Source organism: Amborella trichopoda, chromosome 1 (genome assembly GCF_054954075.1).
Source record: "Amborella trichopoda isolate Santa Cruz 75 chromosome 1, AtrichopodaSantaCruz75HAP2 v2.0, whole genome shotgun sequence".
In the NCBI taxonomy this organism is placed as follows: Eukaryota; Viridiplantae; Streptophyta; class Magnoliopsida; order Amborellales; family Amborellaceae; genus Amborella; species Amborella trichopoda.
In genome coordinates, this window is record NC_142336.1 from 52821688 (window position 1) to 52839225 (window position 17538).

At 34.7% G+C, this 17538-nt stretch overlaps 1 protein-coding gene and 1 non-coding gene across 5 annotated transcripts; both read right to left on the reverse strand.

Annotated features, from left to right (window-relative positions):
• Positions 1-794: 794 nt before the first annotated feature.
• Positions 795-16371, reverse strand: LOC18434857 (beta-galactosidase). 4 transcript variants are annotated; one of them, XR_016060192.1, is made up of 15 exons: positions 16122-16371; positions 14188-14339; positions 13575-13635; positions 13421-13474; positions 13205-13288; positions 12588-12673; positions 12255-12339; positions 11665-11742; positions 10208-10338; positions 8510-8551; positions 7222-7578; positions 7036-7126; positions 6830-6911; positions 3656-3728; positions 795-1335 (listed from the first exon to the last, which is right to left on the reverse strand). XR_016060192.1 is itself a non-coding variant. In XM_088873091.1 (15 exons), the coding sequence occupies exons 8-15, from the start codon at positions 11702-11704 to the stop codon at positions 1167-1169; spliced, it is 705 nt and encodes a 234-aa protein (XP_088729217.1). In that variant the 5' UTR covers positions 11705-11742; positions 12255-12339; positions 12588-12673; positions 13205-13288; positions 13421-13474; positions 13575-13635; positions 14188-14339; positions 16122-16371; the 3' UTR covers positions 795-1166. The 4 variants fall into 4 exon arrangements, 2 of the variants coding, with proteins under 2 accessions (XP_088729217.1, XP_006844983.1); XM_088873091.1 differs by having other exon boundaries at positions 7222-7298; XR_016060191.1 differs by lacking the exon at positions 12255-12339.
• Positions 4989-5074, reverse strand: LOC148783923 (small nucleolar RNA snoR118). The gene has a single exon (XR_016047587.1). It is a non-coding gene; the product is annotated as a small nucleolar RNA snoR118 (small nucleolar RNA).
• Positions 16372-17538: the final 1167 nt, after the last annotated feature.

A 17538-nucleotide genomic window follows, 5' to 3' on the forward strand; every position in this document is an offset into this window, starting at 1 on the left:
GCCACGCATATATTTTCTGGCAAATGGGTGGTGGAGATGAGCCACTACGCCACAAGCAATCATGGGGTAAAATGTATCTCACTTGAGCCTGAATGCCACTTGTTAACATTCCCAATTGTAGCTCTCAAATCACCCACTCCCAACGTTTATTCACTCACCGCACCACACAATAACAAAATGAAATTCAAATTAGACCAATTAATGAGGATCTACCGAATTACAATTTCATCCATTGCACTTTTTTTAAAAGGAAATCATTACATGAAATTAATATTTAAAGGGTGCTTCAGGTTTTGCTCTTTAAATGCTTAGGGGGAAGCAACTGAGACAGAGATAGATGTTGAGATGTTTTACAATAACTTCTGCGGCAAGCTTTCCATGCTTCCCCTTCATCATAAAACTTATACCCTTTTCCTTATCCAAACCTCTATTTTGAATGGAGGGCTAAGATTGTCCCAAATTTTAGACCTTCAATCCTCTATTAAATTTGCACTAACAAAAAATATTAAAAAAATATTTTCAATAAAATAAAATGACCAAAATACTCCTAAAATTTTCAAAAGGTATTTTGGTTATTATATTTCATCAAAAAATTATTTTTAATATTTTTTATAGGTGCGCCCCAATGAGAAGATGACGTGTATTAAAAAAAAAAACTAAAAATAAAAAACTTTGTAACGTCTGATCTATAAGATCAAACAGTGAATGGCTCCAAAAAATTGGACGGCTGAATGATAGGAGAGACATAGATCTTTTATGTTATAAGGGAAGTATAGAAACCTTTCTCGAACTTATGAACTCCAAAAGAACCCATTCCATTAATTATGGGAAAGAAATCAACCAAGAATTTGTAGGAGCCAGGAGTGTTAATGGTATGTGGTTGTTTGAACAAAAAGGACCGAATTACCCCCGATCATATGTTGTTAATCGGCCCCAACAAAACCAAAATTGCAAATTTACCGAAAATGAGGAGACACTTTTGCATTTCCCAAAAAAGATAAAGCTCCCCTCATCAGGAAAAAACAAAGTACACCTGAGTTTCAGGACCTGACCAATTCCAAAATCTCTCTCCCTCTCTCTCTCTCTGCAGCTTATCATCTGAGAGCCCTAAAGACTACTATACTTAATGTGAAACCAGCAAATAAACCTGAGGCATTATACTCCGATTATAAGATCTTATCTATGGGTTTCAATTCTTGGGGTAAGCCATCAAAGTTCCCTGAAATTAAATTGGACTGCAGCATGGGCCTCTTCCCAAGATCACGAAGCATGCCTTCGGCGAGATGCTCTTTGTTTGGTGTCAGCATTACATAATTTGGGTCAGCCCTTTGGTAGCTGCATTCAATAATTCAGAGTACTAGAATTCAAATACTTTTAAGAGTGAGAACTAATGGCTTAGCAAAAAGGAAAGAGAAATAGAGGAAAAGTACCAATTCCAAAGTGCATACCAGCATAAATATGCATCAGTATGTCAATCATATGTAAGCTGTCTCTCTCTCTCTTTCTCTCTATCTCTCTCTATATATATATATCAATATATATGAAAAAACCTAAAAAATGGCTATAGGCGAAATTCTGCAGTGTTTCGCCACCGCCACGGACTTCTATGTCCTGACAGTTTATTGAACGGACCCACAACGGAGGTGGTTCCACGTGAAGTATTGACCGCCATAGACCTAGTATGTCCGTGACGGTTGAAAAACGCATGCCGTCCGATTTTTTCGGACAGTGATGAGCCTATAGGCAAAAACAATATTCATTTTCGCCCATAAGCGTTGCGTAGTCTCTCTCTCTCTCTCTCTCTCTCTCTCTCTCTCTCTCTATATATATATATATATATATATATATATAGGGAAATGCTGGTGTAGGCCCACTAACCTACAACTACATATAGGCCTAATTGGCCTATATTCAATCTCGACCGATCTGACGGATACAATCTCATCTCGTATTTTAATTTTAATTTTTTTTACAAATTCAATTTTTTTTACAAATACAAATCATGTGAAATTTTAAGCGTCTATTCTTCTCATAAACGTGCACCTAATAAAAAAAATAAAAAAAATAATTCGTAAAATATAAATTAACCAAACTACCCCTGCAATATTTTGGGATTATTTTGGTTAATTTATTTTTCATGAAATATTTTTTTGATATTTTTATTGGATTTTAATATTTTTAAAGAGCACATGCTCAAAATTTTTAAGTGACTTTGGATTTATATAAAAAAATTAAAATTAAAATACAAAATGCAATTGTGATTATTGGGTCAGCCCATATTCAATCTAGGCCGTTGGGCTTATATGTAGTTGCAGGCTAGTGGGCCTACAACATTTATTTATATATATATATATATATATATATATATATATATATATATATATATATATATATATATATATATATATATATATATATATGTGCGTGTGTGTGTGTGTGTGTGAGAGAGAGAGAGAGTGCGTGAGTGTGCGTACGTGTGTGCGTGTGTGTTTGTGACCTAATTAAATGATCTTGATCTGCAACAGCACAAAAATCAAACAGGTTGTGACCTAATGAGAACGAAGGCTAGCAAACCACCAAAGTTTCCTCTGCCATCGATCTCCAAAACCGTAAACACCTAAAATCCCATTCCCAGTCTGTCATTTTGGTTCTACAATCTTCGGGTCTCATGTTTCACATCCTTTTATTATACTTTTCATGTTTCTGATCTGTCTATGAAAGATCGAGGTTTCGATAAGGAGGAGCCTAGCAAGATTCTAGGATTTCTAACAAGCAAGGATCCTCATAAGAGGGAAAAATTAAACGGGTTGAGACCTAATGAAAACAAATGCCAGCAAACCACTGGAGTTTCCTCTGCCATTGATCTCCAAAACATAAACACCTAAAATCCCATTCCTAGTCTATCATTTGGGTTCCACAATCTTTGGGTCTCATGCTTCACATCCCTTTATTATACTTTTCATGTTTCTGATCTGTCTATGAAAGATCGAGGTTTCCATAAGGAGGAGCCTAGCAAGAGCTTATGTCATTTCTAACAAGCAAGGATCCTCGTAAAAGAATTTATTGGGATTTATGTAATTCCACCATCCTTCTAAAGGCGCCTCCAGCTTTCTTGCTGGGTTCTTCCCTTAAATTTCATACGATGAAACTGGGAAGCATGCCTACAATAGACACAAATTATTTCAACGCTTAGCTCTCCTTTTGCTCTAGTTACTAACTCCAGGTGTTTAGGGTCCTTCCAGTGTCATGTCTAACCTCTTTTCCATGTTCCATTCATTCATGGTTATGCTTGACAACATGGGCTTACTTCATACATTTATATTCTGATTTATAGGAAACCTTTTCGAAATTGTTAGGAACTATTTTTTAAAAAACCATTATTAAACTTTTAGATCCAACTTGTAGTGAATGCACCTATTACAAGAAGAAGTATGTGCTTCCATTGCTAGCTAAATTTTAGTAAGTAGGTCAAGTACCATGGATGCAAGTATCTAATTTCCAATAAAAAGAACAAACTGATCAATCACAATGTACAAACTTATTGCACTTAATTGCAAAAAAAATCTACGCAAGCAGATCAAATGGGAGTAAACACTAATAATTACTGCAAAACTATAAATTAAAATGACTAACTATCACAAACAGTATAACAAACCTTGCTTCTCTTAGATTTTCCATTTGGATCCCAAATCCATACGCTGTCTTCCCCACAAGATGATCCCTAACAGCTGCCGACAGAAAAAGGCAGATCTTTTGCTCAATCGTGATATCACATTTATTTGATCTCACATTGATTTTGCAAGATATTTGAAGCAGAGATCTGTGGTACTCTAAAAGAAAATAAAGAGAAAAATAGGACTGTTCATCATGCCATGATAATGTTTTAGGTCCCGATGACTAAATGAAATACAACATTAACATATTTATAACAAAGCTTGTACACTTTGTGAGCATCCAGTCAATTATTTGAAGCAAAGATGTATGGTACTCTAAAAGAAAATAAAGAGAAAAATAGTAGGACTGTTCATCATACCCTAATAATGTTTTAGGTCCCGATGACTAAATGAAATACAACATTAACATATTTATAACAAAGCTTGTACACTTTGTGAGCATCAAGTCAATTATTCTTTCATAAATTATTGTACCTATCTCTGAGAGTATTTTGCCTTTCAAGGTTTGACAACTAGCAGAAGTCTTTTTTTTTTTTCAAGCAATGACAACTTGCAGAATATTTGAACCATACTTTAGCGCTCATATTTCTTAAAACCATCATAATTTTGTCTAAACAAAATTTTAAGCATCACAATAGCAGCTTCTTTTTTTTTTTTTTCTTTTGATACCTTAGCAATGGGAATGGAGGATGGGATGTTATGTTGAGGCATCAACCCTCCCAACCTCCCGCGATACTAGCTTTTTGAATGAAATTAATAGCCAGGTTCTGCATCAATCTAAATATGAGCAGATCTTCGCCCATAAAGTCCTATTCAACATCAGCATTATATGCATATTGTTGTTCTATTAATGCATCATTTGAAGGGGTATTTTATTCAATCAAATATATATTAAAGAGAAAATATCAATTAAAAGGTCAAACTACCTTACAAAATCATTAAGGTGATCAATCATCCCATTCACTGTTACTATTTATAATTCATTTTCAATCATATACCTCTTAAGGAAAATTGAAAAAATGACCAAATTGTCCTTATTCAGGAATGGGAACCCTAAGGCTAAGAATTTTTTGGATCGGGTCCGAATCTACACAGATCTGAATCCAGATCCAAATAGTACATCAGATTTGAATCCAGATCCATCCGGATCCAATAGGATCCAGATATTCGGATCCTGATCCGAATGCAAATTCGAAACTATATATAGGACCCAAATCCGGATCAATTCCAATTTTGGTGTTAGTCCATGCCCTCCTATTTGAGTTAATTTTGATTTTGGTATTGCGGCTCTTGGTGGCTGTTGATTGCACGCTATGGTTGGACAATGCTTTTTAGGAAAATGTATTTCCATCAATTTGCAAGCGAAAATAGCCCAAAGCCCAGTGCATTGCATCATTCATTCACAAAATTCCAAATTCCTAGGGCCAAAAATAAAGGAACAAAAGCCTAAACAAAAGGAAATAGATGAATATTAAGAAATATTAATAAGTTAGAATAAACTAAGGAATTTTTTTTTCAAGAAAATCAAATCGTGCTACTCCCAATTTTCCTCTTGTTGAATAAACATGACATTTAAAAAACTAGATACCTCAAGAAAAGACATGGAAAATAGCAAAGGAAAACAAAATGTCCTCAGTCACATGCCAAGTTCTTATTAGAGAAAAATCACTTCTCAAAGATTATAACCACATCACAAGACCAGCACATATACTCCAATCCATTAAAAAACAAAAATAATTCAAAAAACCTTTCATAAAAGGATTGTAACCAAGGAGTTCCTCAAGTCCCCAGCCAGTTAAAACAGTAAACTCAAGGAGGCCACACCCACTCTTGCAACAAGAGAGAGAGAGAGAATCCTTTACTTGAGAATCGCAGAGAGAGAGAGAGAGTCCTTTACTTGAGAATAGGAGAGAGAGAGAGAGAGACTCGTTTACTTGAGAACAGCAGCGCGCTATCAAGTGTCTTTTGGAGCAAGGGTTTCAACTGTGATATATAGACGGAGAATTTGGCATGGAGCCCCAATCTCTTCTGCAAATGACACAGCTTTCCCCCTCGATCTTGTAACGAAATTCAGATCAAATCCACCTGTACCCGGATCCAATCCGAATTTCTATTTGGATCTACTTTTTGGATCCATCTCCAAATCTTCGATCCATACTCAGATCAAAATAGGATCCGATTTTGGTTACAAATCCAGACCCAGACCGGATAAATTTTCAGCCCTAAGGAACCTTAAACAAGCTGGGTGGTTTTGGTAATTGAGCTACTTAAGTGGCCCAATACATATGACAATAATCCCTTGGTTGTTCAGGGTTAGCAACACATAACTGCCAAATGATGATAATACCCATTATTGTCAAGGGTTAGCAACACGGAGCTCACTTTTTCTCATACTAAACCCATATTTCATTTTACTAACAATGAACCGCCAGGGATATTATGGTCATTTGGCTCGGGTCGCTTATGTGGTACCATATTTCCAAAATGCCCCTACTTGGTCAGGGTTCCCAGTTTTGAACAAGGCAATTTGATCAAATTTGACCATGTTTTTTCAGGAAGTACCTAAGTGAAATAGAACTTAGAAAGTAACAAGCTTAACGTTATATGGGGTGATTTGACTACCTAAATGATTTTGCAAGGTGGTTTGGCCATTTAATTGATATTTTTATGATTTTAAATTGTAAGTAATTTTGTGTGCTGTTGTCCTTTATTTATTTGGATCACATTTAAAGTGATCATTACTCTTTTTACCACTAGTAAATCGTGTAATAAAAAAAGCTAAAGCTCACTTAACTGCTTAATCATCATCTAACCAAATCTTTTCTTCTACGAATGATTCAACCCATTTTTAGGAAATCGCATTGCCATCTGAGTGAGATTGAGTGTGATTTTCTGATAGGTATGCTTTTTTAAGATCTGGTTTGACAAGGAAAGATAATAAAGATTATGTCATCTTTGAGAATAGAAAAACGCTAAGTGAAAAACTAAAAACTAATCGCAAAAGAGTGAGCACCATTTAGCTATGGTAATGCATTTTTATTGTAACTTTATGTCCAATAAGGAAAGATAATGGCATGGGAATGTAATAGAGGTGTAAGGGGTTCATGCAAACAACCTCTACCTAGAGGGGCCAAAGAACAAACCACTACAAATACCTGTAATGCTGAAGGTAAAAGAAGGCTTCCACCATGACTTGAATGCTAAAGCAGCAGATGAGCTGAGAGGGCCTAGCTTTCCCTGCCATTGCAAGTGTTAGAAATCAACCTACTATGCATTCTATTTCAGTGACGTCCAATTATGTTCATAAACTAACCAAAATAGCCATTTGAAAGTTCAACGCTTAGACATGATGAAAACACACCTTCACCAAAAAATTCTTATTGGCTTGCCATGATGCAGCTACTTGAATGTTTGATGCTTCCAAGCTCTTTGATGGTTCAGATCCATTAATCCTTTAGACCATGATCAAGGTAAATGTTAAATTTACTTGTCTCCAAAATTAAAAAACACACAATAACGTACATTGAGTTCATACGTGTCATTTTACCTGGATGTCAACTCAAAACCAAAATCAATGTAATTTGTGATTCCAACTATTTCACTTTCTTCAAGTGGATTCTTAACCTGCACAATTGAACTATTAAATTTATATTTCACAAGATGGCAAAGCCATAAAAACAAGAAATATTTTTTTCTTTAAAATGCATCTATTCATGACTTTTGTAATTTTTCCATGTGAAGTTTTACTTATCCAGAAAGCAAAAATGAAAAAGAAGAATAGTGCATGCATGGCCAAACTGAAAGCAAAAGATAATATAAATTAGCATTCCCCAGTGAAAACTTTTTGCTTTGTTTCTAAAGAGGACTGCGTAGTCCTTGGTCCTCTTTGCTCCATTTGAATGATCTACAAGAGCCAAGAACTAATTAATTAGTTAAACAACGGTAGAACCACCTCTTGACCAAATGGTCACAAGTGGCAGTTGGATACTAAGGACTAAATCAAAGATAGCAACGGAACAAGTTCCAAGTTTGCTGAGGTTAAACGTTTAGGCAGAGGTACAATAAAAAGTGTATAAATTGCTTCCACATAGTTGGGCATTATTTCCAAAATGATGGGCTTGACAGTAGTTGCTTTGGAAAAAGATAATAGCCATCAAAAGAAAGAAAAAAATGCAAATGGTTTCATCAGCATATTGGATGTGATAAAAAAGAGTCGTTTCAAATCCCTCATAGATCCCCTAGATAATCAATGAGTTTTAATAGAAGATTCTCAAGATAGGAAATCCTCAAAGGAAGTGGGCAAATGCCAAAAGAGCAAGGCACACTTAACAATAGCAATAACCAATTTCAAGATACATGGCCACTTACATGTTTGGTCAATTATTAAATTTAGACAATAATAAGTCCCTTTAAAACAGTTTATATTTCTTCATAATCCATTATGATCCCTACGCCAATAAAACATGTTAGTCTGAAATGTAGACCATGCAATACAGGCATAGAAGCAATTCCATAAAGAAGTAAAATAAATATAAATGAAGAGGCTTTTCAAACAGTAGCATTCAGCAGCTTGAAGCTCTCCTGCCTTATTCATGGCGAGCACATTCTATTATCTTAAAATTTTCAGGTCAAAATATAGAGTCCTCGCCAAATTAGACATAATGATAAACTAGAAAGCATGTGTATTGGATCAAATAAAATCCAGCACTTCAGGATACAAGTAGCAAGACATTCAAGATATGAAATTCAACCCACTTTTGGAATGATAAACCCATAAAATATTAGTCAAATGGCATCGCACATTCTAAGATAGAAATTGGACATATGAAACATACCCTTCGCTGAACCACAACATGCTGATAAAATGATGAGATAAGCTGCAAATTGATGACATAACAAAATATTAGATTAGATTGGAATTTGAAGAAAACTATCTATGTTGTGCTATACAAAAACAACCACTTTCTATATATGGTCTAGCAGAGAATATGCATTTGATCATATGCACTGCAGTGCCTGTGAACAGTTACTAACAAATCATCTGCAAATTGAAAGGCAACTCTATAAGCTGTAAATGATTAATAGACTGCTACTCTGAAACTTCCAGCCATCAGGATAATTTTCCATTCGTAAAAGGAAAAGTTTAGAAGTTATCTTCCAATATCCTAGACCGGCAAGAAAGAGAAGCATAACTTTGACAATGAAAATCAACAGAGACATCTGAATCACATTAACTAAATATTCAGCAATTTTGTGTTTTTTCAGTAGATCATATCACATATAAAAAAATAGGAAATCACCAAAAGACAAACAATATTTCTTTTATAAAAAGAGGAGACAGACACTGGCGAGATCTGTTAGATTTCCCCCATCTTAATAGAAGAAAAGTATATTAAGAAAAAAATTAGCAAAAGAAAAATTAGTAAATGCTTTCTGCAATTTCTTTTGGGGTTTCTCTTTTTCCATTTTTGGCATGTCCATTTTTCCATTTTTGGGGTTTCCATATATCTAAAAATTTGTTGAAGTTTCCATTTTTCTAGAAATAATTATTTGGGAAGAGTCTAGAGACTTAACTGACAAATCTTGGATCTATGGACGCTACACACGAACGCAAGCACGTGAACACTCGCCTTGCATATGCACCCACACACGTGTGCACACGTACGCATGCATGCACATACATACACATGCAATATGGAAAATAACCTAACTGTAGCATAAGCTCATTAGAGCTAGGCGGGTATCTGTGTGTGCATGTATATAAATTTAATAAAAAGATAGCCCAAAAATATTCCAAATCTACATAAATCTGAACTCACTGTTATTTTCTTGCAATGGAGACTTATAGCTGTAAGCAAGTACCATGGTCCAAAAATCAAATGTCAGGAGATTAATTACATTTCATTCCTCTAAATCCAGCTTCTGTACCTATGAATAATTTCCAAGAAGGGTTGAGTAAATAATCACAAGTCACAACTAGCATTCCATTTGGTTTAACAATCATCAGCTACCAAATTGCTCGGCAAAGAGTCACGAAGCTACAGCAGGAGACCAAATAGGTTGCAACAGGTTTGAGGTACACAGCCTCGAACTGTAGATCACCAAAACAAGCTAGAGATGTTTTATCATATAATTTTTATTTTATTTTTTTGAACTGCTAACAGTGCGAGCCTAGGATGTTGTGTTGGGGGCACAATTCGTCATATAATTTTAGTAGATCATGAATATCATTTCAACTAACTAAAATTCTTGGAAATAATATGCAAATAAGAAATATAATATATTTCAAGAATAATAAAAGAAATCATTACTTTGACCCACCTAACAACGATTACATGCCTGAGAGACTCATATCAATTAAGACAAACGACTCATCCTTTCAAGGTTCCACAAGCAGAAATTCTGTAAGCCTTGCTAAAATTGTTTCTAATAAAAGGCAGTCTATGCAAACCTTTTGTGAGCACTATCCAGATTCAAAACCAAATTACTAAAATCGAAAAGTTACCCCAAATAACAGCAGTAATTTATCTGACCTTTGTACCACCAACAAGTTCAAGACCAAAATTGTATGATGGATTTATGGGGCTGTTTAAGCCTAGCCCATAGCCTATAGCACAGCTCCAATTCTTTATGTCATCAAATCTCTCCGGTGATTTGCTTTCCACTGATAAATAGTAAGATTAGTTAAACAGAAGGTCCTTAAGAAAGATTCAACAAGTATATATTGAATGGATAACACGACCAAGAATATTAGCAGTATATCTTACAGAAGCTCTTCTCAGAAAGAACTGAAAGCATACCAATTTTGAACAAAAAAAGGTAGTACATTCATAAAGTTAGGTTTTATATATAATGTCAGAAAGAAGTATGTGATCCATAAGCACTTGCATATTGCATAGGATAATCCAAACCATGAGAGTCAAAATTGGGCAAAGAAGATGCCTTTTGAAATACATTCTATATAAGAAAGCATGTCTCATGCATAAAGAGTACCATGTATCCCAGTTGATTTAGAGAGATAGGAATCAGAAATCGCTTGTTTAAATATTATGAGCTTTGAAAATTATGTGCTGGATTTCACTACAAGATTGATACATAGCTTACCTTTTCAGTTCAAATATAATGGTCATAACTTATGCACGTACGCTATAAGCAATTTGCTAAACCCTACAATGGTGCTCCTTAAAAGTTCAAGAAACAGACAACCCCAAAAATAGCCAATATATTCATGTCATAGAAACTCTTTGAGAAATAATATGACTTCATATGTGCTTTTACCGGAATTCTGCAGAAAAAAATGACTTCATTTGTGTTCTTATTCAGCATTTATGCTTAAATAAATGAATTCATGGACTGGCCACATCGATCAGTGCCATGTAGTTTCAAATTCAAGCAGTAAAATATATTCAGCACATCTATTGAGAGCAACCTAGTAGAAGATAAGTAAATAAAGAAGGATTGGTGTACACCGACTACGATAAGTATAGATCTCACATGATAAAAGTGCTTTCTGCATTTATAGCACTCACGAATCACAAATATATTCGCAGAAAGAAACTGGGAGTAGTAATTTAGAAATGCATGAATTTCAAGCCATTCAAGTGCAAGCTTCATATCATAAAGCTTGCTCATCATACTAACACGTGGACAATGTCAACTAAAGATTTGAGGTTATAGTAATTGGGAGGAACATATCTCTTCATTTTTTTCTTTTTATAATTAGGAAGCATATAACTTTAAATGCATCATTCCCAATCTTCAGTGTCCAAACATTTGGAAGTGAATAATGTTTTGTTGTGCGTTGAAATCATGCTGCTCTTAAATAGTAAAGCAGGTCCTTCATTGCCCAAATATAGAGGAAAAAGCTAGTGACATGCAAGCATTGAAATTTAGAAAGTTGGCGGATATGGCATATGAGATTTTATTCAAATACCAGGATTTTACTGGTAAGAAGTAGTTATGAATGAAATTCATGGTGAACCATACTCACAGGTTGATTTGTACTGAACTCCTGCAGTCAGTCTCCCCATCCTGCCTACTGCCCATGCATTTCTTGGAAAGTCGGTGGCTAAAACATAGATGACAAAATAAATTAAAAGAAAATCCTCTTATAAGCCATACCATCTAGAAGACTTCCAGTGCAATCCAAGATAAAATCATTCATAAAAGAAAACACCGCCTTAGCAGACTCAGTAAGAATGAAGATGAAGGCTCGATTTTCCACAAGCTTTATAACTCAAATATCCAATAAAGGAAAAAAAGGATAAATCAGCATGCATCATATGCTTCAAATATACACTGGACACACCTTAGATGAGAGGGCGTATTGTCTTCTTCTTTTTTAAAATGAAAGGGCATATTGTTGAAAGTTGATCATTCCTAAGACAAGTAAAAAGTACTCGGACCATAACAAGAGAACTAGAGAAATATATTTCAAAATACTCTAAGAGGTTTGCAAGCAGAATGAATTCATCTCCTCATGAAAACTATCAATGACACAAGAATGTCAATTCTCTGTAATAAATAATCGAGCAAATTCACAATCAAGATATTTCATTCATGAAAAGCAAGATTACATACATTTGAGACAGCCGAGGGGTGGCTCCAATAGGCAATAAGATGAGGGAAAGTAGACTTGTGTGGTCTAGCAATGTACAGCAATAACCTAGAATAGCATCCATTAGGAGGGGTGATTTGGTTCAAGTGGAATGAGCTAAAAGAGCAAGGGGAAGGCCCAAAAGCACAGGAATGGAAGCAATGAGAAGAAATGGAGTGACTTATGGTCTGACTGAGGGTATGGCCCTTGATAGAGTAGAATGGCAGAATAAGATTTGTATAGCCAGCTCCAAATAGTTGGGATAAGGCTCGGATGATAATGATGATGATGATGATGATGAGATCAAGATTACATACATGGAAATGGCATAAAGGTGGCTCCTATTGATAGCTTCTCAGAGCCATATCTCAGACCCGTGACACCAAAATTCTCTGAAAGCACCCTGCACATTAACAATTCAAAAAGAGTGTTTTAAGTAATAGAATTCCAAGACTGGAATTTAGAAACCAAAGACATATAACTATATCATATGAAAATATTCAGTATATCAATGTCAAAAGTTTAAAGAGAATGTTCTTCAACAAGTATAGCAATTGACTCAAACTACAGTATTCACATTTCAACCCATAGCTGACACAAATTTACAACAGATGGAAACTAGTAAAAATAAGGTTCAAGCATGTGATTAATACAGTTTTCATCTTCAAAATGGAATATAAATACTCGTACTTTCCATTAGTTGTCATCTTCAAAATGAAATATAAGCACTTAGTACTTTCCAATATCTAATTATCACACCTACTTCAGACAAAATAAGAATTTTCAATGGTTACACTAACTGCACCATAGCAGATCACTAACAAACATAATTATTACCAAATAGTATAATGGAATTCATATTGTCAGATACTTAAGTATCACAAGTTTTCATCACATAGAGCTGATAGTCAAAGAAGTGAGAACAACCCCATACCTTTTCTGTGCTAGCAGAGGGAGTACAGCGAATACTCCAATGCCATATTTAGGATAGTAGGCACTTGACCTCAAGCACAAAATGCTATAAGACAAAAGACATAAGGCATAATAAATATTGGCGCGTCCCAATACTGTGATATTTTATGGAAGTAAAGCTGCAAAACAATCAGAAACATAAACAAGCAAAACATTTACAATAAACAAATGTTCTTACTTTGTAGAATTTGAAACAGAGACCTCCATAAATGTATGAGGATCATAAGGGTCCCTACTCATGTGTGGAAACAAAGAGTGAGTAATAACCCCCATTTACATTATCAAAGTAATAATATGGAAAACTGATGACAGAATGAAGCTTTAACAAATACCTTTGCCAGCGAAATGATGCATTTGAAAAAATGGCTTCTGGATTCTTGGGATCAATAGGACCTGAAACCTAAAGAGATTAATATAAAGTTCCAGTTTTTGCATGAGCGAACAAATATCTCCCAGATATCTATTTGAAATGGATAAAAATAAATCAGTCTGAATGTTTATCTTGAATGAGATAGCCATCACTCTCGAAAACCAAAAAAAAAATATTATAATCCAAATGGATAGAACAAAAATGAGAACAATGGTTTGACATGCCCATCATGATGACTTCCACAATGTGGTGCTCAAATTATGTGCACTTCAAATGCATTTTAATTCTTTTGGGGAAAAAACACCTAAATTTCATTCATCCTCTTTTGTAATCAAGCACATATCTGATGAATTTTTTCTACTTAATCTCAATTTCCTAAAGCCAAATACTATTATTTTTAGCATTTAAAAGAGTAATTCGTTATATGTACTTCCAGAAAAGTCAAATTTGATCATAAATATTCGTCTAAGACTTGCACAAGGCTTGCAACAACTAACAAAACAGTTTTCCTTTTATTATGATAAATGCTGAATTATTTTCTTTCTTAAACAAGAAAATAGATGGTAAACATTCACCCTGTATAGTTGCAATCAAATCTACATGAGGGTCATCAATAGGCTTGAGCATCATGCTCGTGGTAAAATGCCCTGCATTTTCAAAATAATCCTCAAAAAGGTATTTGAGAGCAAGCTTTCCGAATAACAGATCATAAGCAGGCACCAACATTCTGCAATGGGAAATAAAAATCACAACATTAGCAACCTAACTCAATTTACATACAACAAGAATTTAGTTTTGTGTAGAAAAGGAAATCCATAAAACCATGAGACAGGGATGTTCACAATAAAGAGATGAGTACAAAGTACATGCCAGTGCTATTATCTATGTACCCCTTTCTTTCACAAAACAAATAGACTTTTAGCCGTTCAACCCCGTGTTAAATTACTCAGCTCTGGCTTGGGACTTGGCCCTGCCCAAGCTGAATAACTCAAGCACGTCCTAGTGGAGTGTCCTGGTCTTGCCCAAGCCAAAAAATGCCTCAAACAAGCCGTGAAGAGGGAAAGGGGGGAGGGCTGTGGAGCATGGGCCGTGTGGCCAAGAGAGATATCTAAAAGTGCATATTTGGCCATCTCTCTCTCTCTCTCTCTCAAGACCATTGGGCCCCAACACAAGAAACTATTTTTCAATGGCTTAGGTTGGGACAACACCTCTCAAACCCTAGCTTCCACCTCTCGAGCTATGAGAAATCGAGGACTGCAATGTAACATGGTAAGCTCATTGTTTTGCATAAATTAGAAAGAGGGGAAAGAGCATTTGGGGAGAGAGCGAGCATTTGGGAAGAGAGGGAAAGTTCTTGGAGGTAGAGATAGAGAGAGATGGAAAAAGGGGTCCGGAATTCCATCCCCCCTTTTATTCTTTTAGTAACAATGCTGCGGCGAGAACTGTACGAACTAGCCTGAGTACTATAACTCAGGTGAATATCCCCCAAGTTTTATAGTAATCGGCGAGTCCTTGTGGTACTTACCCAAGTACTATATAGGTGCCCATATTCCCCATTATGGGCACCACTACTCGCCTCAGCAAGGTGCCAAGGCCTGGTAACTCCGCTGAGTCCGAGTCGACTCAGCCAAATTTTAAAGCACTGGTTTAACCGATGTAATACATGTTAAGAATTTGAAAACTTCACAAAGAATTGACAACCCATTAGTGGCACATATTCACCTCATGATCAAAAGCCATGAGGATGGTCCCTCCACTTTTACATCACTTGGCATGATTATGTTAAAATAAACATCAATGGATCCATTCCCAATGTCATTACCCCATTCCATATGACAGTAGCCAAATACAAACAGGTTGTTTACAACTAAATCATGGGGTCCTTCTTATATCGCATTAACCAAGTGTAGCCAGATTATTTGGCAGGTTTATAACCAAACTACATGCGTTGTTAAACGTTCATCATGGAAAAATCAAAATCATCGAAATCACAACCAAAAAATCAATGCCAATAATACCTGGAAAACGCCAAACCCAGTGCAAAATCAAATATTCCAAGTACTTATCCATCCAAATAAGGAAAATTAAAACAACACAAAAGAAAAACAATTTACCAAAATACGAGTACTTTGAATGCAATCCTCTCCTGTATGTACATGATCTCACATTCGCTCGACATAGCCACAATTTTTAGTGAATAAATAATTAAATAGAATTTCAGCATCCGCTAATAATTGAATATGGGAACGAAAGAATAATCTGAAAATCCTAGAAAATGATGAAATAGTTTTGAGAGAAAGATCAAGTGATATTCAACCAAATGTCGAACGTTGGTTTTGCCAGAATCATCAACAATTTATGGTTGATAAATCTTCAAACTTGTATACTCGAATAAAAATCATAAACTATGATTAGACATAAATATAAATATCCACCAAAACAGAAAATTAGTGAACAAAAGGAGATTATTTAGAAATGGGTTATTGGGAAATGGAGAAGTGGAAATCACCTGGTTCGCGCAGCCAATGGGGGGAAATCAAACAATGGTGGGACCAACACCATTGGAGGTGGGGGTTCCTTGTGCCACCAGTTTCGAAACCAGTTTCCCATTCCCATTCTCTCTCTCTCTCTGATCTTTTTCAAAACTGAAACTTGATGCCAAAGAGCCAGAGTTTTGTAACTTTTTAACTGAAGCTTTATGCCAAAGAACCAGAGCAATTTAACTTTCGAGTAATGATCCGATCGGACCCCGGCCCACCTCTAGTGGCCCGAAATATCATTGGTACGGTGCTCTTAAAAAAAATATATTATTAGGTGATGTGAGATACGGATTTGTAAAAAAAATTTATTAAATGATGTGGGATTTGATTTTTTTAAAATATTTATATCAACCTTAATGATAATTTTTTATACTCTATTTTTTTCGAAGATCCACGTCCAATTTAATGGTTATCGGTAAAGGTGAGAAAAAATCGGATAGAATCATTTTTTAAAAAAATTGACAAAAATACCTTTATATATTTTCATAAATGACAAAGATATCCCAAATCTTTTTATATATTTTATTTTTCTTTAAATGAAGAGAAAGGTCTCCGCCCATTTTCAAATGAGTCCTAGAAATCATAGACATGAAGCTTATATATTATACTATTAAGCTATTTGGCTTTTTTGGTATTTATTTATTTTTATTGATATTTTCTTGGTTATGAAATACACTAAATTTACTAGAAGTTCTTCTGCATATAATTTGATGCCAATTGTATTTTTCGTCTTTAGGGTTTTTTATGATTTTGTACTTCTTTTTTATGAATGGATTTTGGCCTTTGCCTTATATGTATTTGTATATATGGAGGTGTTTGAACAAATATATAAGAATTTTTCATCATCTTATTTACAATATAGATGATCAGAGACCAGCATGCTCTATAAAGCTAATATATCAATTTCCCCCGTATGTGTTGAATATAGATTACAAATATAATATTTTGATTGATTTACTCCTTGTTATTTTTATTTTTATTTTGACGTATATAATCAATTGGTTTCATTCTCTATTTCTATTTTTATATGATACTAAATGTTTTGATTATTTGTGGACGACCGGGACTGGTGGTTTGATTAAATATGAACGTTTCTGTTTTTTCTGGTCTTTTTGTTGTGTTGCATATACACTAATGTTATATATGGGTATTTATTAGAATATATACAAGTGTTATATACGTGTGCATTTATTGGAGTTTTTTATATTATCACTAACCTGTGGCCCATATATACATCCATAAAAAAATCACGGAATTGGGCCCATGCATGCATATTATATTTAATTTCTTGTTAAGTTTTTATGCAATATTAGAATTATTATGTTTGTATAGTTATACTATAAAAATATTGTTTGTAAATTAATTTGTTAGAAGCATTGTGTATTT